The following is a 25,964-nucleotide window of genomic DNA, read 5'->3' as shown; positions in this document are numbered from 1 at the left end:
TTGGAAAAGCCGTGGGTGACAGGCTACAGTATTTTGTTTACATCATTTCTCACACTCCAACTTAAAATTCAAACATCCAAATTCCACACATCAAAGAAATGGTACAGCTCCACTGAACTTGCAACAATTGGTACGTAACAGGACAACACAGAGCTAAGAACTCACTTCATACCCACAGATTTCTCCTACAGTGAAACAAGAAGAAAGCCAACATGTTTCAGGACAGAAGCCATCTGCCACATCAACTAGGGGTGGAGAGGGAACGTCAGATTTCTCAAGCCTCAGATACCATGAATGAGACTTGTGTATCTGTCCTTTCCTGTGCCACATTTCCTCACCACTAAGCCATCCATATACAAGCTAGTCATCTTCTCCTCCTTTAGAATTTTTCATCCTTAGAGCATTTTTCTGATAAGAACACAGTGTTAAAAATTAACAAAGAGGGGAAACAAAAAATGAAGCTTAGGTTTTGGTGGAGGCTTATAGGTTAATAAAAGGGAAAGATCTGTAACGCAAAAGCTCACACCTTAGTTAGCAAAGATAATAAGATCTGTAATTCTTAATTAGAAGCACACAAATGTATAGAGAAATATCAAGCCATAATATGAATAGTTTTCAGTAGAGATCTCCTTAGCAGACCCAATAACGTCAGTTACTTCCAAAGTACTGAATGATGTAATTTTATATGAATATATATCCCACATACACTTATAAGGAGAGTATAATGACAAAAATGCAATTATAGACTATTTTGTCTGGGGATAAGCAGTGAATGGGGGAAATTATGATGAATCAAGCTAAAACAACAAACAAAAATTAATGAAAAAATATTGCAATGATTTTTCAATAAACACAACAGATGAGTGAGTTCTCTCTGTTGACCCAGCGGATGAGGTAATATCCTACATACAGCTGATCATACACCCAAGAGATTCTGACTTTCATTGTCTCCAAACCCTGATACAATTCATATCCAGTTGCACAGCCACTGTAGTGCTTTTAAAAAAGCTAAATCACAAGAGTAAAGAAGCTCAGTAAATTAGTAGCTCAAGCTGCCATGGGGGTAGAAATAGAAATTAAAATATTTTCTCCATAAAATATATATTTTTCTACAGTGAACTTTATGTTTAGGATAATAGCTCACATTTCTCAGTATTCTGATTGCAACCTGGATGTGTGTTACATTTTATTTGTGTTTTGATTTTTCATGCATTTGAACAATAAAGTACTATATTTCATACGCCTCATCTGCACGGTGTAGATCAAGGTAGCAAACTTTCTAAAAATCAATGTTTTAATCTATAGTGACATATTCTGGTATCACAGAGTTTGACAGGCAAAGCCAGCAGTTCTATTCCCACATTCATACTGTCAGGGATAGCAGAAATAAGATCTAGACTGCAGCAATTAGTGACTGGAACTGACGTCTGGGGGTTTGATAAATAAAGGAGAAATTTCTAATTTAGAAGCAATGACTGTGCTCCTGCACAGCAGATGGAGATTCATGGCACTAACCTGCTGCAATGAAAACACTGCTGTTGTGCAAGGCTGAGGAATCATTCGATGCAACCCTGTAGCTGGAGTTACTCAGGAGGTGAGGGTGGGTTAAAGGCTTCCTTTGTAGTGTTGTTGCATTACAGATAATAACACACAGCACTTTGCACCTGTAGGTGTCAAAATATCTGAGGAAAGATGTTAAGCAGGTGTGGCTGATAGAATAATAGGTACCACACATAGGCTTAGGATCTAGTATGCAAGAACTCTTTTCACAGCACTCCAAGCACAAGCAATGGGAACTCCACACCACAAAGAACCTATAGGCTGCAATACAGCCTCTATTGAAACTGATTTATTTTCTGTTCCTTTCCTCAAATTAAACTTCCTAGCCTCCGTTGAAATGAAAATATCACATACGATTCCCTACAAGTCCCAAAGGTGCAGGAAGAATATCAATGCACAGCATAAATTGCTCTTAACACACAGCCGAAGTAAAAAACCATTTTTACTCAGCTCATCCTTTTTGCAGAGACAGCTTTTTTCTCCCTTGACTAAATAGCTAGACATGTGTTGACGGAAAAACATGCAGATATGGCAATCAAAAGACAAAGTTAAAGTAAAAAACCATGTTTTCTAAATTGACTCCTTCTGACAGGAACTTGGAGTGCAGTGCCAGTAAATGGTAGTTAGACATATGTTAGTGAAATGAAAAAGGCCCTAAAAGCATAATTTCAGAGAAAATGCTCTTAGAAAGAGAACTTCCATGAACTGTGGCAGAAAGGCTACTCATCAAAGCCACACACAGATCTGTCACATTTTTGCAAGTTATACTGTACTTAGCTTCCATGGAAGTAAAGCAGTGGATGGGATGTCAGCCAATTTTCTAGAAGACAGAAGGAACTTTTTAACTTTACAGGTAAAAGTGCTGTTAAGTGACTGATCAAAATGGGAATGCTAAACATCTTAGATTTTCTGTGTTTACTCATGCTTTAAACAAATTTCAAAAACGGTCCATATCTCATCTGCCAATAAGATATTTAACAAAATAATTTCATATGGTTTACCAAAATTTCATCTGCTGAACATTAAAATAGTATCAAAACCATTTAAAATAAACGCAAACAAATGTCATCATAATACATTGACTGAAAAGACTCATAACTGTTAACTTTGTGAACTAAAAAATATCAAAAGCTATATAAAAGCAAATGGAGAGAATAAAAGAAGAAATTTTGTAATGTACCTATCTTCTTAAATAATGGGTCGAGGAAAAAGTAAAGAAGTGGAATGCCGTAACAGAGAACTTCTCACTGAAGGAAAAAAAGAATAATCACAAAATAAATATTAGCAACAAGATTCTCATAATGGGAAAATAAAATAAAGAAAATTATAATTCAGCTGAAGCTAGAGAAATGCCAACTAATCAAAAGCCTTCATTGCACATATACTCATTTTGCAGAATCATCATTTTCCCTTTAATTGCCTATGATAACTACTCTGCCTGATTATCTTTGCACTGCTTGATGAAATTCAGAAACTGGCCAGTTAAATTTCAGAAGTTACTTCATCAAGCAAAAGAGATGAGCTTAAACACCCACCAAAGTGGAAGGAGATAAAGAGTCCTCTTTAATCACTGAGTTGTATTGGAAAAGACTGGTAGCTCTGCGGCTTAGATCAGGTGAATTAAGAATGCACCAATATTAAAAAGGATTGAAAATATCTGTGAGTTGCACATTGTTCCCTTTGGACATGGAAAACCGAACAGAAAACTGGTACTATATATATATATATATATATATATATATATATATATATATATATATATGCATTAAACTGGAATTATTTTGTAGATTTTGCTAATCACTTTAGAAAGATGTGTTTCCACATTCAGAAAATGGAGAATAACCATAAAATCTGTACTGTGGGATCTGCAGAGAAAGTATGCCTTACAAGAGCTACACTTATCTTGCTTTGATTAAAAAAAAAAAAAAAAAAAAAAAAAAAATTACCTCCTTTTACAGAGTTTATTTTACTTGTGCTCATGTACCCTAAAAACCAGAGCAAAGCTATCAGAATAACAGGGGAACATTATTACAGAGTATTACCACAGGGGGAAAAAAAAAAAAAGGAATAAGCAATTCAAACCTGCAACCCCTATCTGACACCAATCATGAGTAGATCATTTTACAGTTGGAAAATTGACCACAAAAAGCTGTAATTCATTTCTAGAGCACTTTGAACTTCACTCCAGGTGTACAAATCACCCTAGCATTGGGCTAATGGAAGAGCACTTACATAGAAGGGGGTTGTCTCAGCCTCATGCAGGATTCAAATCCCCTCAGCAGTGTACAACAGATGTAACCTCACAGAAGCCAGAAAAGTGGCAGTTGTAAAATAGGTGCAAAATGAAATTCATGCTCCTTGTCTCTATCACTACAACAACTCTCTGTCTCTAAGGTCTTCAGTAAGCTATGTGATCTCCATGAGACATGACAGCAGCCCAAAAAATATTAACAGGAGAGTAAATTGATCCCCTAACTGGTATTAAAAGACCAGCTAAAAAGAGATGCTAGTGAAGACTGAAGAATAGAGGCAGCAGGTGGTAAAGTATGGACACTACCAAGGAGACAATTCAAAGCCAGACAAAATTGTGGTGAGAAGGGCAGGAAAAAGAACTTAAACAGCAGACCAAGGAGCTGCGAACAACAGTTCAGTACAGAGTCCTTCAACTGAAACCCAGGAGAAAATGAAGCAGAGCTACCCCGATGTTAAGAAGCCATGAACGTGACTCCCTCTGAGAAAAGACAAGACAAAGGCTCAGTGTCTGGGAGTAAAATAAAAAAAATTGTGCTTTTGCATTTTTCAGTCAGACCTCAGCTCAAATTTAGGCATAGAAGGAGCCTGGTTCAACAGACAAGCCAGAGCTTTGCTCTTACAGATTTGAAGAGAAAGTGCTCATTATTAGAAAATGTAATTTTTGACATCAAGACATCTGTTAGACCTCTTCACAAATCAGACCTGGTTTGATCTGCCTTATACTCTGGCACCTGCATGGAGAAGCAAAGGTAATCAAGTCATACAAAATCTTAGCATCTAACAAATGTATGATATAAAGAAAACTATCGAGCTGGCAATGCTATTTAGGAGCACGGCAGAATAGAATGCAACTTTTTCTGTATCTTTATGTGCTCTGAAAGAGTGACAGGAAGGAAAACTTTTGTCTGTAGGAAGATCAACCTTGGCGAAATGAAAGGTGAGTGTTGACTAAGAAGGTGTCACTTCTTACAACTTTACATGTCTGTAAATACACGCAACTTAGATGACCTGGTTAAGCTATACTCACAGAGAGCTTGTTACAATATATCCACTTCATTCCAGCTCCCCTCAGCATGTGGCTGGAATCCCCAAAAGATACTCAGGTACAGTCATTACTGTATCTGTCAGCTCAAAATCTAGTAAAGGCCAAGAACTGGGTGGAAAAAATTACCCTGAAAGCAGCCACAAAGGCTAAATCCACCCTTCCCTAGAAGAACCATACTTGATAAGAAGATACTGTTGATCTAATGCTTTTTAATTTGGTCTGTGAAGCAAAAGATGTAGTGGTTCGTCATGCATATATGTTTATTGTACAGGAAAAGGGGGGGTGGCAGTATTTCTTCTCCACATATTCCCCATGCAAAAGCTCTAGTTTTAACTGTCTCCAGAGGTTTCTAGGCATAGATTTAACTGTGCAGTAACACCATATATTGAATTTGAATGACTGTAAAGTGCTTGAGGGAATTGCTATAAAGGGCATCATAGTCATACCAAGGATTATTTATCTTCAGCTTTCTGATTTCTTCTTCAGACGCAATATTGGATCACAGAATAGATCTGTGTAGCCTTCGCATTTGTTGTCTCCTAAACTGTCTGCTATTAAGCCTAGGCCCTAGCAAATAAGTTAGCCAATCTGAAAAACAGAATACACTCAATATTCCCACTCCTATTATATTCACAACCTGGTTAAAAACGATCAACAAAGTGTTTCTTGGTACTACTTCATGCCCTGCAGTCAGGTCTAATTCATCTTGACTCTATACACTGAGAAACAGTAGTACAACAGCAGCTTAATGTAATCCTCAATGAGTCCCTTGCACAGGGCACTGATCATTGACAATTGTCTGCCCACCTTCCACCTGCACAGAACATGTTCAGTTTACTGTGGTGGAGAGACAGGCTAGAATAGCTGAAGCACTCTGGTAGAGCTGTGATTACAGACATCTTGCCCAAGAGAGGAGAAGAAATCTCAGGTCCATTCCCTGTTCTGTCTTCAGTGAGTATTATTAGTGAGAAAAAATGAGCATGTGTGCCAGAACACAAGGTTTGCCTCATTAGCAGCAACATCCAGTGATATTTGGCTACAGGAATGATTAGCAACACTAAATGCAAGCCTATTCCAGCACATAGGCGCCTGTAAAGTCTGCCCTTCAGAGGATATGGCCTTTATTCCCCCAATGTTTTGTACCACCTCCACACAGTTGTCATGCGTCCTCCTTACATACAGTTAGAAAAACAAAAATGATCAGTGCTTAAAAAAAAATGGTCTGATTGAAAAAGTCAAGGTTGTTTAGTATACAGAAAAAGGCTGCTGGGAAATTTAAAAGTTGTATGTGTAAAAGATAAAATAAACTCTTAAATTATAGCCAAGGGGTACTTTGAAGTCAGACATCAGGAAACACAGCTTACCTGTAAGGATAGAGAAGTACTGGAATGGACTGTCTAGTGGGCTGTGAAATTCCCTTTACTGGAAGCTGGGAGAAATTATGAGATAATATCTGTCAGGCACAGCCCAGGTAGAGCTATCTGACACGGAGCAGAGGTGGGGGAGGGGGGGCACTGACTTCTGAATACCACCATCCATCCCACCTAGACAATAATTTTGTGCACATCAGTGCAAAGAGTCAGTGTCTCCATACTTTGGTGTAGCATTGCCTAGTGGATCCCCTGTGTGAAGATGTGAAGCTTTTTCTCCTAAAAGCCTGTATCTATAAAAGTAAAGTTAGAAAGTTATGTCTGGATTACATGCTGCAAACAAATGCACTTTTTTGTGCAGTCTTCTGAGTGCAAAAGCAACTGTGTAAAATCAGTCTAGCTCATGTTGACTTTGGTTTGGTGTCTCTCAATTGAGAAGACACATCCAAATCACTTATCTTCTGCAACTGGCTCTTCTTGTCCAAGTACAGCAGGTACAGTATGAAGATAACAAGCACATTCTCAATCAACACGTATTGTTGCTAGGCATTCCCTAGCATAAATCTGTGGCTAGCTATGACATGTATTTAACTAGATACAACAAAAAAAATCAGTGAGATGCTACAAAACAGGTGAGTGAGGATAGATGTCTGAGCAAGCTGCTTGCTTACACATACCACAGATGTTTGCAATAACATTGGTGTCTCTGCTCACACCTTAACCATGCAGATGTTTTTCTTCGGTCTCTGTAGGAATGCCTCATTTCCATGGGACTTAATAGGTTGCAGACACTTTGGTCACACCCCATAAAATCGTAAGTAAGGATATGTTATACACATCTGAAATTGGTCTATCAGCATTACATAGTACATATATCCCTATCTGACTGAATGGCTGACTAGATAACCCCATCAGCAAGAGACAGCAACACACTCATATTTCAGTGTAATATTCCCCTGCCTAAACTGTTCCATGAATCCAGACGTTGTTTTGAACAAACCATTACAACTACGCTTACCAAGCACAGGATGTGAGGAATTATATGCTTCATCTGCATGCCCTTCCTCACAGAGACACATTCTCTGAACAAAAGGAAAAGCTAGGACCCCTGCCATGGACCATTTTTTTCTTCTTGTATCATGCTATTCCCATGCCAGTGTATAGAAGGTATTTAACTTCTTCCGCATGATTTGGAACTCTTAGAAAACATCACTGCTTTCACAGAACTGATATTTAGGATTTAATTCATGTCATTTCCATCTGATCAAACGACCATCTGGAATCCAGTGCCTTTCATCTGAACCTTCATAATAAATTGGAGCCAATTAACCCACTATATTTTACACAATGAAAAATAAAGCCATTGGAGACAGTGTTCCCACAAGGCAATGTTCATGTAGCTCTTCTGGCTGTCAGGAATCTTCAACTTCCAGCCTAACTGTTCCCAAGATTTTTTTTAACTTGACCTGCTGGCCATGCTTCTTTTGATGCAGCCCAGGATGCAGTTGGCTTTTTGGGCTGTGAGGGCACATTGCTGGCTCATGTCCAGCTTTCCATCCACCAGTACCCCCAGGTTTTTTCTGCAGGGCTGTGCTCAATCCTTTCATCCCACAGCTTGTATTGGCAGTGACCCGACACAGGTGCAAGACCTTGCGCTTGGATCTGCTGAACTTCATGAGGTTCTCCTGAGCCCATTGCTCAAGCCTGTCTAGGTCACTCTGAATGGCATCCTTGGTGTGTCAACCACACTCCACAGCTTGGTGTCATCAGAAAACATGCTGAGAGTGAACTCAACCCCACTGTCATTGTCACTGATGAAGATATTAAAGAGTATCAGCTCCAGCACTGACTGCTGGGGGACACCACTCATCACTGATCTCCATCCAGACATGGAGCCACTGACCACCACTCTCTGGACTCAATCCTGCCACCAGTTCTTTGTCCATAAAACAGTCCATCTATCAAAATCCCCATCTTTCCAATTTGGAGAGAAGGATGTTGTGCGGTACCGTGTCAAAGGCCTTACTGAAGTCCAGATAGCTGACATCAGTGGCTCTTCCCTTGTCCAATGATGCAATGAAACCATCATAAAAGGCCATTAGGTTGGTCAAACAGGATTTGCCCTTGGTGAAGCTATGCTAGTTCTCCCATATCACCTTCCTGCCTTCCAAATGCCTTAGCATTACTTTTAGGAGGATCTGTTCCATGATCTTCCCCGCCACAGAGCTGAGACTTACATGCCAGTAGCTCCCCAGGTCATCCTTTTTACCCTTTTTAAAAATGAGTGACCTTTTTTTCAGTCACCCAGGACTTCACCTGATTGCCATGACTTTTCAAATATCATTGAGAGTACCTTGGCAACTACATCATCTAATTCCCTGAGGACTCTGGGATGTATCTCATTGGGACCCATGTGAATATTCAGGTTCCTCAGGTAGTCACAAACCTGACCTTCAATTACAGTGGGAAGGAGGTAACCTCCCCATCCCTCTTCTACCAAACCAAACATTTGAGGGCTGCATGATGAGCAGTTATCAGAGAAGACTGAGGCGAAAAACGTTAAGTACCTCAGCCTTTTCCTTGTCTGTTGTCACCAGCTTGTCTGTGTTAGTCACTACAGGGAGTACACCCTACTGGACTTTTCTTTTCTGATTGAGGTACCTGTGGAAGCCTTTCTTGTTCTTCTTGGCATCTCTTGCTAAGTGTAGTTCAAGTTGGGTGTTGGCTTTCCTGACTCCATCCCTACACAACCTAGCAGCTTCCTTATACTCTTCCCACAGTTCTCCCTGTTTTCACTGTCTGTGCATTTCCTTTTCTTCTTCAGTTTGACCATCAGATCCTGCTTCAGCCATGCCAGTTTCTTGCCTTCCTTTCCTGACTTCCAGGATGGAGAGCTCTTGTACCCTGAGGAAAGCTTCCTTAAAGATCTGCCAGCTGATTATCATGCCATCATAGTCCACCTCTTTAGCCAGCACACAAAATTATCATCTCAGATCAGTATTTATTGGCCATCGGACAATTTGCAGCACTGATTTCATTGTCAAAATCATCTCTTCTAATGCTGTAAAAGCTTAAGCTCTGTTAAACAAGACAGTTAAAAAAAAAAAAGCAGCATCCTGAATTCTTAATATGAACAACAGTAAGCTAAATATTACTTCATATGCACAGTGGGATTTTTCTGGTGCATCCTGTAATACAAAGATCACCACAGTGTCTGGAATACCATCTGGAAGTCAATACTTGCCTCCTGGGAACTGTTTAGATGAACTAAAGTTGTTCCAGAAGAGAACCAACCGCCCTTCACGTCCATACTGTATCAGGTTATAAAGACTCTAAATCAACCACGTCCAACTATGTAAGTCAATTCCTAAACTGTAATGCAGCAGATTTCTCATTAAATGTAAAGCTAGGCCTACACTCCCTCCTAAGCAAGAGGAGGGAGTGCAACATCAAGGACCCTTTGAAAGTCACTACATAATCCTCCTACAAGATTTGCAAATGTGCTACTCCTTTTTATAGCTTCTGGAGTAGCATAACCTTCCTTGATTTTCTTCAAGCCTGCAGACTTGAAGTTGTTCTTCCATCCATATTTAGTAACAGTCAGAGGAACAGAGGCATACACAGAGGCATACACTCCAGCACAATTTACGTGCCACGTCAAGAAATCAAACAACCACATGAGAAACAGAAATACAGTAACGTTCCATCAGTTCTTACTCAGACTTCTTGCCAGGTAGTAAATGCTAAGCATGAAAAGGAACCAAACCTAAGCCTCACCCCAGTACTGATTTGAAGTCTGCTTCAGAAGTATTTAAACCTCAAGAAAGCTAACTAGTGAATAGAGCAAATTAATTTAACACAACATAATCACTGAATAATTGGTATATACAGTTACATAGACTTTGAGAAGTTTATAGACTGAACAAGATAATTCAATACTAAAATTTATAAGTAATTAGGAAGACTAGCAGGTGGCCAGGATATAAAGGATAAATTTTACTCAAGGTTTAAGCACTGGTTTCCAAAGAAGGTTTAATCGCCCTCTGGGCAGAAATATTGGTATATAAACGAGTTCAGCAAAAAACTTGCATTGAGCAAGAATTTTATCTTCTGTGGCAAGGGGTTGGAACTTGATGATCCTTCAGGTCCCTTCCAACCCAAGCCATACTATGATTCTACGATTGTCATCAATTATACAAAGCCACAATGAACCAAACAAAACAATCTTAACTGCTTTGCCTTTGGGCAGGCTAGAACTATATCTGATTTGTATTTTCATACCCTCAGCATGGCAGATCATACGCCCTGTAATTACTGGTAGCTACAGGAAGTTCACTGTTCCTATAGCCATCCATCTGTAACTACTCCCTTTAAGTTGTTCCTCCACTTGTGACATTTCTAGCTTTTGAAGCAGCAAATTTACATCCCTGTAAAACAGCTCAACATTAACTAAAAAAAGTCTGCAAAATTCCCAGGCACAAGCACAGACTCTCTGATCTTTCTAGCCTACACTGCCCTCTTTGTCTTTAGGTTCAAAATGGTCTTTTTTGCTCTGTCTTTTACAGTCCCACAGCATAACTGTGTCTTCTAGTTACTGTAATAAATTTCACTTGAGTTAGAAAAGCTCAGTTGTGCAGCTAATGAGTAGAGACTAGCACACACTCAGCCCCAACAGCTTCCCTGCCTCTGCCAGAGGGATTCCACAGGGCCCACTGAGCCATGTTCACAACACCCAGCTCTGCCACGGCCTCTTCACTCTCAGCAGGCCTGCTTCTACCAGTCAGCAACCATACAGCCCCAGGTACTAATACAAATTAATAAACCAGCTGTGCTACTCCAAGTGTTTTCCAAATAGAAAGTCACACAGAGCTGAAACATTCTCACGGCTGAAGTATCCTCTTGAAAGTACCCCATGTCCTTTCTGCCTGAAGTGGGATTCACAGCAAGCCCACTGGTTGTGATGGTATTTTAAGTTCTGCTCAGCATTTATTACAATGCAGAAGCAGAGCCACATTTGCCCTACCACACCCTCATCTCCCCCAGCTCCCAAACAGCAATGGGATTTGCATGGAAAAATGCCCATCACGACCTGAACAGGTGAGCGGCTGGTGAGAAAGTGTGAATGTTATCCTGAGAACACAAGTAAACTGCCTCTAGCTTCTGCATGTAGCTAGAAGCAGCTCCTTTGCAGGAACTGTTCTGCAGCTGTAACTAAGTATCTTTGCTTCCTGTGAATGACCTTGCTCGTTCTGATACGGGATGCTTTATTATCTCCCAGTGTGACACACCTGGCCACAGTACTAAGGGCTGGTGCAGACTGCTGGCCAGCTGCCACCAGCACCAACAGTTGGTACCAAGTCCCCAATAACGTGAGCACCTCTCTGTTAGACTGAAGAATAATAACTTGCTTCTGTGTACTTACTTTTGGACTTGTAAACATTAGGCAGAGGCACTGGTGCTTTTGCATAACAGGATTGATCTGTGTTTTTTGAACACCGGAGGGTCAGTCCATCAAAAAGGCACTGTGCTTGGATCAACCTCTCTGTTACCTAGGTCAGAAAGTGACTGACACTCTGTCACTTCAGACTGAAACAGAAATGTTGAGCTAAGGTGGCTCCTCCCCTTTCTTTGCCTTTGGAACATCTGACACTTTGCAGCTAGACGTCCTTCTCCCTTTCCCCTCCGTTTGCTACATTTGGAAAGGTCAGTGTCTATTTATGAATTTGCATTGACTGAGATAAAGCCAGTTTGGCATGTGCAGATACACTCCAGGCAGATAAGTCAGTCTGGCTGAACACATTTTGGCCGAACTCATTTTGGCAAGCAGAGAAAGACCGAAGCACGCATCTGGTGATCAACAGTGACAGATTTAACATCAGAGCCCATTACAAATCTTCTCAAACAATGCACATTCCGTCTCACAGACTTTCTAGCATAACTTTGATTTTCACCACTGGGCTTGTTCACACTTTGTCTATATAGAGTTAGTTTCAGATGGACCTTGGCTTTTACTTAACCAACCAGATATGGCAGATGATACCCTATCCCTGCTTTGCCAGCAGGCTGCACAAAATGGTCTAATTACACACTTCTTAATTAGTCAGTAATCAAAGTGAGGGTACAGGTTTCACTTAACTAAATACTAAGACAGGTTTTTTTAATCTCAATTACCTCAATGCTATAGAGACTACTTAGTATTGAAGGGAAGACACATGCTCTAAAAGATCAAAATTTGTCAGGTCTGTACATTTAGCATTTCATATCCTAGTTACAACAGGCACAATCTGACAGTTTTATAGGCTGTTCAGAAGCCAGCAACTCAGATCTCCTTTTAATTGCATTCTTAATGTCATTTCACAAGACATAACCGCCTCTACTCATTTTAACATACAGTATGTTTTCCATGATTGCAATAATATATGTTTACTACAATTTTGTTTTGAATAAACATATGTAGACACAACCAAGAAGACTACTTGCATTGCAGCATGCTTAGGGAAAAAAATAGAGAGAATAAAGAAGGAAGAGAAAAGTGACAGAAATAAGAAATTTCCCCAAATACTAATTAAATGCAGCACAAAAGAAGTCACACAAGTATTACTTATACAGCAGAATCAATGGGAGAAAATATAAGGGTTGCTAAAAGGCTGTCGTTATATCTGCAGGCACATTATTCCCCTGCCCAGGACATCAAGGAGAGAAAAAAAAAAAAAAAAAAAAATCAGGACACAGATGACATCCAATATTTCAATTTCTCCAAGAAGCAATTAATTACTGAGAAAAGAGTACTTCAGTAAGTCAGAGCGCTGGCAAAAATTACCAGAACACTTTTAACAGAGTAATACAGCACTTCCAAAGTCAACACCAAAGTTAATAATTTCATACCTTCTGGCAACAGCAGAATCCATCAAATCCTATACCCTTCACTTGAAGCAATTTGCCATTTTACACACCATTTTTGGATCAAGTCTATCTTCTGGTCTAAAAATCAGTCGAAACTACCCATAGATCCTAATCATTAAGGTGTTATCAGACACAGCACTCACCTAGATAACCCAGACAAGTGCCAGAGAAAGTCTCCACATTACACTTACAAGTGAAGCAATAACACTTTCCCTACCTTTATATTAATGACAAAATCTCAAATTTAATCAATTATTTGAAAGACAGTGTTTTTCTTCTGTTTACAAGGTACCCAGAAACAGTTGCTAGCTTTCACAAATTTGTGATTCAAAGCCATCTCCTGTGGTTTTCTCATCAGCCATTTGAGATGATTATTCATGAGATACTCATCGCAAGCAACCATCCTTCTGTCTGACAACATTTTGCAGACACAACTTCAGAAAGAGTTTGGAGCAGGTGAGATATCATTATACTAATTTGAACTAATTTACTGGTACCTAACATATCCAATTGCTTCAGGTGAAATACAGTACAATATTTCATTTTTTCTAATGAAAAAAAAAAAAAAAGAAGTTTAACTTCTGAAATTTCTTTTGAAATCTATTCTCTCTCCTTCAAAATAATAACTTGCATGGAAGAGGAAATAATTCCACTTGATTTAAACATCCTTTTAACATTTCTGGAAGAATATGCCTTGGAAATTCGTATCAGTTCTACTCAAAATTATGCTATAAGCTTTTGACAGCAACAAAAACCTATTATTTGCAAAAACAGTTAAATACTGGAAAGAGGGGTTTTTTTGCCCTAATAGTAAATATAGTCTAGAATTCTGTTTTCAAATTCAGGGGAGTTAAAAAAAAAAAACAGCAAGGGGTGCAAATTTCTTTCAGTAAATGTTTGAAATGAGCTTGCATTCTTCTAACTTAGAAGCTGATAGCTGCTAATTCACCTTCCTTTCACCTGGCTTTGAGTTGCATCCAAACTACTCCTGTGGTTATAATAAAATAATGTGGTTTATGCACTGCATCTAAAAGTTACTGGAGGGAATATATGGAAGGCGGTTTCTCCTATTTTAGACAGACAATGAAGGGTGGAAAATGCTAGTTATGCCTGCTGTCATGCCTCAGTACGATGCAACAGGACCAGAGCTACATGACTGAACCTCCAGCTGAAGAGTCACAAGTACGCACATCACCATCATGCCAGGAACAGGACTACACATTACACAGTTTAACATCCTGAAGAATATTTGGACCACAGTGGGAAGGAACACATTTGGAAGGCACTCATGGCTTTTGGTAGTCAACCTGAGACATCAGAGCCTGGATGATCAGAGGTTTATCCAGCCACGACACTGATTCTGCTTGTGATGCAGCCTTCTGCATCCCTGATCCTTCAGTGCCTCAGCTATGTACCAAAATTACCATACTTACAGGGCTAATACTGAAAATTCATGCCTACATGAAATGATTGAGAAAACTGGTAGGCACACAATAAGAATAACCTCCCTTTGTTAATATTAAACACACACCTACAGTAATATGCAGCCTCTATGCTTTTTGTCTCCTTAAACTGCCAAATAATGCCATAGATCACAGCAAGCAATACAGTGAAGCTGTTGTCAAGAAATGTCTGCCTTCAATTGAATTCACATCATATAATCCAACAGCTGCAGGCAACGCCACCATAATACATTTTGGGAGATCAGATGTAGAAGAGGTGTCCACCCTCACTGCACCCTACGCTCTGTGATCAGCCACATCTTACACCTCTTTCCTCTCACCGTGGGGCACTATGAGCAATTAGCATTTTCTCTCCAGCACAGGAAAGTTGCTGCAGCCTGTGTAATGTTTCTGTGTTTGTTTGTTTTAAAGAAAGAAAACTACTTCTGCTCCAGAAATCAGTAGAAAAAAAATGACACAGAGGAAGAGGAAGCACAAGTACAGTTACAATCAAACAACATGGGGATAGAAAAAAAGCTAGCAACAGAGCTGATAAAAAACAAACATTTGAAATATTGCATTCTGAAAATGATAAAATGAAATACTGTAACACTACCAAAACCTTTTAGCCTTTTCACTTCAAAGAAAATATGAAAAAAACATTGAACCGATACCAAGTTTATATTCCAATGAAATAGCATTTTTTAGAGGAAAAGCAATCCATCAGAAAATGTTGAACCAGCTGTAAGAACTTTATCTGCTTGGATTACTCAGGTGAAAAATAGTCTATTTTGTACTGTTCACTTTCAAAAGTAAACAACACTTTGCATATGAAGTTCTGAAATACTCGTTGTTCTGTAAGTCTCCACTGATGCATAGTCAGCTTATTCTATTCCATCAAACAGAACATTTCCTATTTAGTTTTGTGTTACTTCACCCTGTAAGTTAATAACTAGTTAAGCACTGAGAAATCTGCAAGCACAGAAAGGCTTAAACTCAGCAGAATGATGGGGGTGGAGTCTCTTTCCTCTTATTTTGGAGGAAATATTTTTTTGATGAAATCATCTTAGCTGTGGCCCTTTACACTCCTGCTACACCCCCTGAGCATTTCAGAATATTACCCACATTTTGTAAGTGTTTTAAGCTTCTGAATACATTTGAAAGGAATATTAATCTTCAAAATCACAAAAATCGCTTGCCTGTTGCTAGTCAGCTAACAGAAATCATTCTCTGAAGTCGAGGCCTGAAAAACAGTCTGGTATTTTTCTTGAAACAAAGAGGGACGTAGAAAAAAAAATAACTTCATTTAAGAATTTGCTGCAAATCAATTTTCATAAGCTTTTAAGCTTATTTGGAAATCATCTGATAAAGGCTTACAAAAGTCCTGCAGGCAGAATACATTGGAATAGCACATCAAGTTATGGGGAAGAGCACCCGCAAGAAAAGGACAAGCAGCAAATAGCATTTCTAGAAATCAGCTGCCTGACAATTCTTAAAAGAACAGCATTTTTATAATTAATTCTATAGCTGCTTCCTAGCACTGCTTTGGAGCTGGAGCATCACAATGGTCCAGCTTTCCCACCAGCAACCCAGCAGTACCGTGACAGCCTCTGTGCAGCCCATTGGGCAGGTTCAAGGCAATCAGAGACCCTCAAGTCTCAACTCACACTGATCCTCAGTTTTTATCTCTTCAGGCCTCCCCAGAGCCATTACTCTCAATTTGGCTAACTCAAAATCTTAAGGGACAGGGCTTGGGAGCCTGGAAACTGCTGGACTTCCTGAGATCGTTACTCCTCTCTACCCAGAACTTACCTCTCTGAAAAAGCCCATCCAGTGCTCTGTAATTTTCTGTGGAAGGATGTGTCTGAGTTTAATCCCGACAAAACCAAATGTGAAATCTCAAATCCAGCACAAAACACAATGACCTCTCTATACCAGCCCAGACAAGGGCTTTCTGAACACTGAAAACCTTATACATATTTTAAGTGGTTGCTGACAACATCTGCAGGTATAAAATTTACTGCTCTACCAACGATTTTAGCTTTCTCCAAGAAACAGAGCAATGCTGTAGCAACAAATCATTAACACACATTAAAAACAAAGATTTACAGCTGCTACTCTGGGACCCACTATAAGCCTTCTACAAGTCTCAAAGGCAGGGAGAGAAATCCAGCAGAACTGCCCCTTTTTACCCATACCACAGGGAAAGCACCCTCCACGCATCAGACATCTACTTGTTTATTCAGCTTGCAGGGACCAACAGCTGTGGAACAGACCTAAGGAATGCTGAGTGCATGGAGGTAGATGTCCATTACAGAAAGCACAGTGCAGTGATATGAAAGTGGTAGCGACCTGAATAAGACACAGCAGAACACCGTTCCTCTGTTTAACACAAGAAGTGGCAGCTCTGATCACTTTTCCCTATGTCTTAGCCCTTCCTCACTCTTTCACCTCTAAACTAAACTAATTTAAAGCCATAATTCTTTTGTTGAGAACTGAGAACTGTTAAAAAATAAACAAAACTACTTTTTGATGTTTATTTGCAGCATCAGTTTAACAAGCCAAAACTCTGCTACACATATAAATGGAACAGTAACAAAAGGAAAACCTTGTGTGAATGACTCATCAACTGCAAGACTTAAAAAATACCTATACCCTTAATCTAAGAAATTAAAATAACATCTAACCCAATCAATGTGTCAAGATGTTAGGCTTTCTTTAAACCCATAGCCACGAAAACCATATCTCCGCCCACATTCCATGCCAATATCATAAACTAATTTAACATTAGTTAATATATAAATAAAAATACAAGCAACTTGCTGAACAACAATTTCCAGTATTCAAAGCACAACAAGAGTCAGCCAAGTCACATCAGCTTCTGTTATTGTTGCCTACACTGTTTGCCATCAATAAACTCCATTAATTTGGAGGTGACTTGGATACCTTCACACAAGCTGTCTCCATATCCTAGCTAGACTGATCTATAGGGGGAGCAAGCCTAGATGTGAAACTGAAAGGTAAACAGAGTTACTCCAAATAATCAGCATCATAGCAATTGAAATGAAAATTTAGGTCTGCACATATCTCTCCTTTTACATTTAAGCCAGATAAACTCAGCCAGCCTACGTGGCAGCAAATCCACTGACATCAGTGGAACCAATCTAATCTGAACTTGGATCCAAACGCAGGCCAGAAGCTGCCCTTTCAAACAGCTTAAGAAAAAAAATAGAATACGTATGCCAATGACACTGACAGATGTCTATGTGTTATAGGAGAATCCTCAGGATTCAACTTGTGAGCCCCACAGCCCTGCCAGCTCACACAGCATCAGCACCAGTCTTGCCAGATTTGATGATTCATTTATAGTGCCAGCTTCTTGGGGCACACAGTTACGCAAGGACCTTCAGTCCATGATGAACTGAGGGAAGTTTCTGCCTGTCAGAGTTTGAAATCCCAGTTCAGGAGCGTGATCACTGTTAGAAATACAGAAATCACACTCTAAAAATATCCAGAACTTATCACCATTTTCAAAACCAAGGCAGGTGGTCCTATTTCATTACTTGTGTATATCTGCACAACTGGAAAGTGACCAAGGAAATATTAATACACATACTGCTATTTTGCAATTTTCAGAATGCAGAAGTAAAAACGTTGTTTTGAATTTAGAAATGAAGGTAAAGTATTTATTGACTAACATTTAGCTAACATATTCATTTGAACCATATTAGCTAACATATTCATTTGAACCATATTACCATTTAGTATATTAACATATCAATACTGAAAGAAGAAAAAAATGTTACTAACCTGTGGGAATAGCGAGTAAGTTGTATTGTCAATGGTGAAAGAATACAAAAATTCCCCATCAAACCAGAGGTTCTTTCCCATTGGGGAGTTCTGTTTTGTCATCGCAAAGAGCTGCCCAGGGTCACAGCAGTCTTCCAGCAGCTTCCTAGAAAAGGCAACAAAAAGAAAGAGATGCATGAGTTATAGCTCTGGCAGCCAACTCTAAAGCCCATTTTTAACTGATGGCCCAAGCACCCAAGTGACCCACAGCTCCTGAGTGCTAGAAGCAAGCCATTTGTTTTCCCAGCAGTATCATGGGCTGCAGGTGACCACACTGTACATCAGATAACAGATACTAACAGAGAACTCAGAAAGCTAGCAGACCTAGAAATTCAAATTCTAACTTACCAACTTCCTAATTACTTTTTTTAGTTTTTACCTAAAGAAGAGCCAGCAACTCTGATTATTTTATTTTTTTTTTTTTTTTAGAAAATTTTAGAAGTAGATAGTTAAAAATTAACCCTCCATTCATTCTTGAATGGCAAAGAAATAAAAAAAAGATTTAGCAGAAAGCAGTCCATTCTTTTCAATCACTTCTAATTAATAAAAAAAAAAACAGGTTCTCCAGCACACACAGCACTCAGAGAAGCACCTTTGAAAACCAAATCTCAGAACCCAAACTCAGCTGTGAACAGTGGGCCTTATATAAAACCCCATAGTTACATAACTTGAGAATGGAAAAATTTACCACCTCTGTTCAGTTATTGAGTATCCTTGTGCTACTTTCACAGCAGTGTTAGAGCTTGCCTGGAGTGCCCGCATGAAGTCCAACTTGAGTCATCTCAGTTTGCTATCTATATATAGCATACATATATATATATATATATATATATATATATATATACAGCGAATATTACACTTCTCCTTTCCTCATCCAAACTGTATATCCTCTTACACTTCCAGTTCCCTAAAATAGCCATTACAGAGCTTGAGCAGCAATTTGAGAGATGGTGAGATGGCTGAAGGTTGTACTTGAGCAAAAATTCTGTATCGTTGCAAGCTCAGCAATTAATATCTTAACAGATAGGTGAAAAGCTCCTGACATCTGCAGAGCAGGAATATCTTAAAGCCAGCATGAGAGAAGCTTGCTAAAGGAAAGGTGGTGCTCATATTAGTTTGCATCAGTAATAGTTAAGATGCAAAAATACACATTGCACAATTATGTCATTACGGTATATTAATAATAATCATCATCAATACAAGTTATAATAATTTGTTTATTTTAAAGAGGAATTAAAGAGACTAAAGTCATTCCTGAGGGTTGCATGAAAGCTGCAGGTGGCAAGCAGAAAAATATCACTTATCAGTGTCTCTAAATATTTGACTTAGTGCTCTCCTCTGTGAAAGAGGAGATTTTATTCCAAAACAAGTCAGCCACATAAATGTCTCTGCTTTTTTTTTTTTTTTAAAGAATTTTCCAGAAGTTTCACAGCTACTTTTCTTCTCTAGAAAATGAAAAGTAAAAAAACAGTATTTTCTCCTAAAATGGATTTCTGTTGTAATTTAATACTTCCAACATGGGTGAACATTATTTTACATACATATTACAGCTGAAAATCTGGTGAAAGCTGTAGATTTTTGATCTTTGCAGGGCAGGAATCAGTTTGAAAAGATTGTGTGACCAGCAGCAGTCTATGGAAATTGCTACTATTCACCAACTTTCTCCTCTTGAGATGTTTAGTGATTTGCTTTTGTAGCTTCCCATCACAGCTCTACCCCCAGCAAAGGGCCACCTTTTGCTGGTATATAGCAACCAGCTTCTAGAACAAGATCTGAGGAAGCTCTTGCATGTAACAAGCTGATCAGCCCACCCTCAGCCAAAGAATCTGACACTTTTTACAAAGACTCCACCAGAATCTTATGTCAGGCTGTTTTGTGGCTCAAAATGTTACTATTTATTCCACCGAGCACAAGGCACTACCACATGCCTAGACCTTACCTACCAATGGTAGAGGGCTCATGACTCCAGAGCACCCTACTGCTCACAATGCTGTGAGCACAGACATGTTACCACGTGTTTTCCCTGTATGCACCCAAATTCCTCTCCGTATCGACCAGTAATGGATAAGTCAAGCTTAAATTAGCAATGACCTCCAGTTAACAATAGACAAAACTGTTTCTGGAGCTTAGACCACACATTGCAGAGCCATCTTGTCCTCTGCTGAGCAGTGCATCAGCCAGAGTGGCAAACACCATTCCCAGAAACACCATCAAGACACCTACAGCCAGGGAGGTTTCCCATCATCCTGCTCCACCATGAAAATGGAAACCAAGCTGAAGGCAATTTGAAATTTCTCACCAAACATCCTTTGCAGAGCAGTTTGACACAGGCATAATAGAGTACTATTCCAAATAAATTTGAGCATGGAGATTTTACTTGGCTTTCTCCAAGCTTCAGTTTGCAGCCTTTGGAAATTCTATTCCACTCCAACTCTCACTGCAGATTTTTGAGAAAGCTGAGAGTAATCCAAGATCAGCTGGAGCCTCTAAGTACAACTGTATGGCAAAACTATAGTTTCCAATCGAAACTTGCAACTCTATCTTCACTGAAAATCTGTTTTGAGCAAGAAACAAAAAAAAGAAAAAAGGATAACTTGATGGAAAAGTATCAAGAGATTGCTTCAGATTAATGAATCTTTCCTTATCTGGGGTAAAGGGATGAGCTGAGCAACAGTTTCTCATTCAATTCTTCTCTTCGCAGTCTAACTAGATAAATAATATATACCTACTCTTCCTTCTCCCCAGAACTGCATTTTTCCAGTTGTCAGCAAGTTCCTTAGTTAATAAACTATTATGAAAAGCAGTAGGTGTCTTCCGGAAGGTTAGAGATAGCCAGAACACTAGTTCAAGTATTATCCACCTGCATGTATTAGCACAAAGAATCTTGTGCACACAGACACGCTTTCTATCACAAAAGAATAACTGTAATGGTCTTACATTATTCAGTTTCTCTTTCTGATTCAAATCCAAAAATTATAAGGTAAGAGAGGCTCCACAAAAAATATGCAATAAAAAGGAAAAAGGTATTCAAAGGGGAACTAAAGCAGGGCACTTAGCAGGATGATGGAGTCAGAACAGATTTGCCAAACTTGATTAAAACGTACAGCTAAAATGTTATGGCAGATTTTGCAAAACTGAAGCGGCTTTTAACCAAGGATTTCAATTCACCACAAGCACCAGTCTGCTTGCAGGACATGTATTATGTGCCTTTGACTCAAAGTTATCTCCAATTCAGAAGACGAATTAAACGACTTGAATATTGCTATTTAAAAGGCACTCAAGCACTCAGATCTGAGAGCACTTAAGGGATAAATCCCGCTTGTGAGAGAAGCAGGATAAAAGATACTTCACATGTCTCACTGCAGACATCCATGACTTGGGCCTGATCAGCACCAACAAGGCCATTAGCCCAGAGCAAGCACTGAAGTGGCCCTGCAGATCAACTCAAACAGCAGCTGCTGCTCTGGGCAGGAGCCCAACAGTGATTTTGAGATGTTATTCACATCCTCACAGTGCATTTTGTTGAGGTTAGATCAGCAGACACTGAAAAAAGAGGAACAAAATCCCAGTCCCAAGAATCCTGCACCCAGACAACACAATCTTCATGGGATTTACAGCATACCAGCTCTCATCTGATCCTACAAAGAGCCTGTAGCACATGGAGAGCATCACCAACATGTGGTAACTGGGGTCAATCAGGAGATCTGCTTCAAAAGCCTGCCTCTCACCAAAGGGCTAATACACACATACACATACTCTTCCCCACCTAAAAGGGGAGAAGCCAGATCTCTTTGGTAAGTCTAAACCAAAACTTGCATGCATAGCCAGTGAAAAGGTTTACATAAAAAAATAAACCATCAGTTCTGGACTTAAAACTAGTGAACTTTTCAGTTCAGTTTCAAATTGCAGCCAATTAAAGCTATATCTTATCCTGGTTTGACATCAGTCCCAGCCAAAAATGACTCAGCAGCTAGATTAAGCAACCCAAGCATCTTCAAACTGACAAAGACAATATCTAAAAGCAGAAACGTGCAATTCCACAGCACAGGTTGTCAGCCAGGAGATGACAGCCCTTTTGCTATTACTTCTCCACAGGTGGGGCAGCTCCTGCATCCCCAGCACAACACTGCTCCTCCAGCTCCTTTGGCTGGGCTAAGGTTAAAGGCATAAGCCTCATCTGAGATGGAGCAGTGGGTAAAGGTGGCACAACGTGGCATACAGGGGAAAGAAGAAGGGTGAAAGGGTCTATTAAGACCTACTGGTACCCTGACAGCTGGCATTATCTACACCTTTTTCTGCCCCAAGGGACAGTTTTACAGCAAACCTTCCCACACACCACCCTGCTATCACCCACACTTCCCACAGCCAAGACGCATTTACCTGATTAACTCTTCAGCACGCTTTTCCACTGCCAATGCAGCCTGGGGTGGAAAAATCCACCTGTAACTGCATCTTGTGCTTTGCTAAATATGGGATTTCTCATTTGGATTTACGTCAACAGTTCTGGCCTGATTTGGCCTAGTTCCATGATTAATGGGGTTGGGGAGCAAAGTACCCCTGCCCTAAGAAAGGAGGAAGGGAAAAGGTGGATGAGACAGCTAGGGCGCACACACCGCAAAGACCAGCAGAAAAGAAAGTCTCATGACTCCCAGACAGCTTTATCTTTCCTTCTAATTGGAAAATGGAAAATGAAGTCTTCTGGGATCTATAGCTCATTCTTCTCTTCTGAGAAAGGTATAGCCAAAATATTGACAATCCACAGAACTGCAACATTAACTTCTTAACTCCCAGTGCACTACATAATGTTATGATGTGGGTTACCAATAATAGAAATCATAAAACCATGACAATCTACTGAAAAATTAGGAAGGTTATCAGGTAAGTGAGGCTGCTCTATCTCATGGGCCTGTTCTCTGGATCATTTAGTGCCCTGATCCTTTTCTCATCTGGCAACTATATTTTAGTGTTTTCCCAAAGATCATTTAAGTAACAGGTCAAGAATTAATCTCTGCCAGGGGGGAAGGGGAGACGGTGGGAGGGGAAGTAATGCTAGTTTAAGCATTCACTAACATCAAGACATTTGATGAAGATAACATTTAGAGGAACAGGACACCTAAATCAAGAATACATCACTTTGCACAGGTATATTGCTGAAAATTCCACAGTTACTTCAGCTCAGAGAATATACCTAAATGCAGTGAAAAAGAAATATGAAAAAGAGCAACCATCATGGAGCAGAACAGGGAGAGAATCTGATCTACTTCCCAACCAAGCTTTCCGTGACATGGTAAGTTTTTACGAAGTCTAGAAGTCACAGCAGTTTTCCTCCTCACATTTATTGTTGTGTTTTTCTTGTTAGGAAAATTTCAACCTATTTCAATGCTCCCTGAAGCAATTCCAGGCATCTGGTTTTCACAAGGGTCATTTCCCCTATGCTCCCCAAGAGAGGAAAGGTGTCAGGAAAATATGAAGGTCACAGGCTGAAGCAAACCAGGTACTGAACTGCCTGGGGCTGCAACCTACACAAAAAGAAAGAGGTTGCAGAGACCACAGACACTTCTCAGAGTAAGGACAGCCTGTGAAAACTATTTCCAAAAAGCAGATCTGTGATATTTTAAAGTAATAAATTTAATAACAAAACATTTGGATAATTTACAACAAATTGCCAAGTTGAAGGAGGGAGGACAACAACGAAATTAAACGCTTCAAGCTTTTCTGCATCATCACTGCATTTTCCTTTAGAACTTTCTTCCAGGTCTTCTCAAGGTGCCCAAAATGGAAATGAAGTATTTTACATGGCCTGAGAATGTATCATTGAGTTTTCACTATTTTAAAATCACTGAACAAAACATTAGGTGCTACCTGCGCTGTATATTTAGCAGTTTACTTTCCAGATAGCAAAAGAAACATAAAACACCTTTTCTGCTGTGTATGGGTTCCCTATCCCTTTTACCTTGGCCCAGCACAAACCCTACTGCCTTGCACTTGGCAAAATGCGAGCTGTCATCCATCACATCGTACCACCCTAATCTGCTACTCGTTTTGACCAAATTCTCTTTTTTTTTTTCAGTGTAACATACCACAGAATAAATGATGTATTTTTTCCAGAACTGTTCAGAGTATCAAGGAAAAAACTTTTCATCTACCTTCTTTCCAAACAAAGCAAAGATTGATTTTGTGTTTAAAACTTCAAGGATTTGCAGTATTTTCAGAAGGCTTTTTCAGCAATAGCAACAGCATTACAGCATTTTGTAACCAAAAATGTAATTCCCCAAACTTGCCTACATTCTGCTCTCACCAAAATGAACTATTTCTCAGATCTGAATCTCTAAATCTTCACTTGATTTTTGATTATTTAGTCTGCATTGCTTTCAGTTTCCCTTTTGAATTATACTCAGATTTCAGGTGGTAAGATAAAGACATGCAGCTGCTTTAGTTGATGGAGCATTCTTCATTTGATCAAAAGCCTTTTGATCTTTTAAAAAAAAGAGTAATTAAAGGGATATATTTTCCTACCACTGTAATCAGACACAATTCTTTTAATAGCGTGACATTAATTTATTCCATACCTTCATTAATATTGCAAGCAAAGAGGAGGACTGAACAGCGCAACATTTACACTGTAGAAGTACAGACAAGAACAAAAGTTGCCAGGGAGTATCTTCATTATTGAACAATGTTTGCAAACCAGAATAAGCTGGGACATTTCGCAGTGAATAGAAGTCTACCTAAACATCTGACAAGTTTTAAGTTTACCTTTCCCCCTGCCAATTCTTTTACTTACAATCTGGGTAGATTTGGCCTGGAAAGCTGTTGAAATACTGTTTTTAGTTTATTCTGGGGGGAATATTATATAGAAACATATTCTGATTCATGCAAAATGGCTTTAAACTGCTGCACACAAAGCCTATGTATGAGCACTGAAACACAAATTACAGTATATGAATTATAATGTAGTAATCCTAGTATTTGGTCAGATGATTTTTTTCTGGGATTTTTATACCAGATGTGTGAAGAATTATACGTAAGGAAACCATCATAAAAATCACAAGTTGCGACTTGCAATTTGTAAAAACAGCACAGCTTTATTACTTACACAGTTAAGTTTACTGGAATACTGAATGCCTCCAAGTTGTACATGCCCTTCCCAGGGAAACCTCAACCCCACACACGAGAGACAGCAGCAGTGACTTGCCTCCCCTCCTCAGAGCTGCAACTGGCAGACACATTCCCCAGAGAAATGATGAATTTGATCATACGATGCTTGTTTCTGGCCAGCAGTATGGGTGGCTCAAGAGAAATTACTTCACTTGATGCTGGAATTCACAAGCCCTGCACCAGACCACTCCTTTGCTCTGCTAATACTACCACCAGTAGCCCTTAAACATGACAGCTACATTTGATAGCAGAGAAAACACGGGGTTTACCTTGCTTCTTTTACAGCAAATGTAAGAACCTTATTCATATTCAGCAGAGAGCTCTTCTTTTTGGATGCAATTCATCTCAAGCTAAACAGACACTTATTTCCTCTCCAACGAGCAT

General features: G+C 39.4%; 1 protein-coding gene across 1 annotated transcript in view; it reads right to left on the bottom strand.

Annotated features, from left to right (window-relative positions):
* ST8SIA1 (ST8 alpha-N-acetyl-neuraminide alpha-2,8-sialyltransferase 1) overlaps window positions 1-25,964 on the bottom strand; it is a 126,143-nt gene that overhangs the window by 80,240 nt on the left and 19,939 nt on the right. Inside the window, exon 2 of the mRNA XM_048955637.1 lies at window positions 18,384-18,528. Coding sequence (XP_048811594.1) covers window positions 18,384-18,528 — 145 coding nt within the window. The remainder of the gene's footprint in view (window positions 1-18,383; window positions 18,529-25,964) is intronic.

This window comes from Lagopus muta, chromosome 1, assembly GCF_023343835.1.
Source record: "Lagopus muta isolate bLagMut1 chromosome 1, bLagMut1 primary, whole genome shotgun sequence".
Lineage (NCBI taxonomy): Eukaryota > Metazoa > Chordata > Aves > Galliformes > Phasianidae > Lagopus > Lagopus muta.
This window is presented reverse-complemented; position numbering and strand designations above follow the sequence as displayed.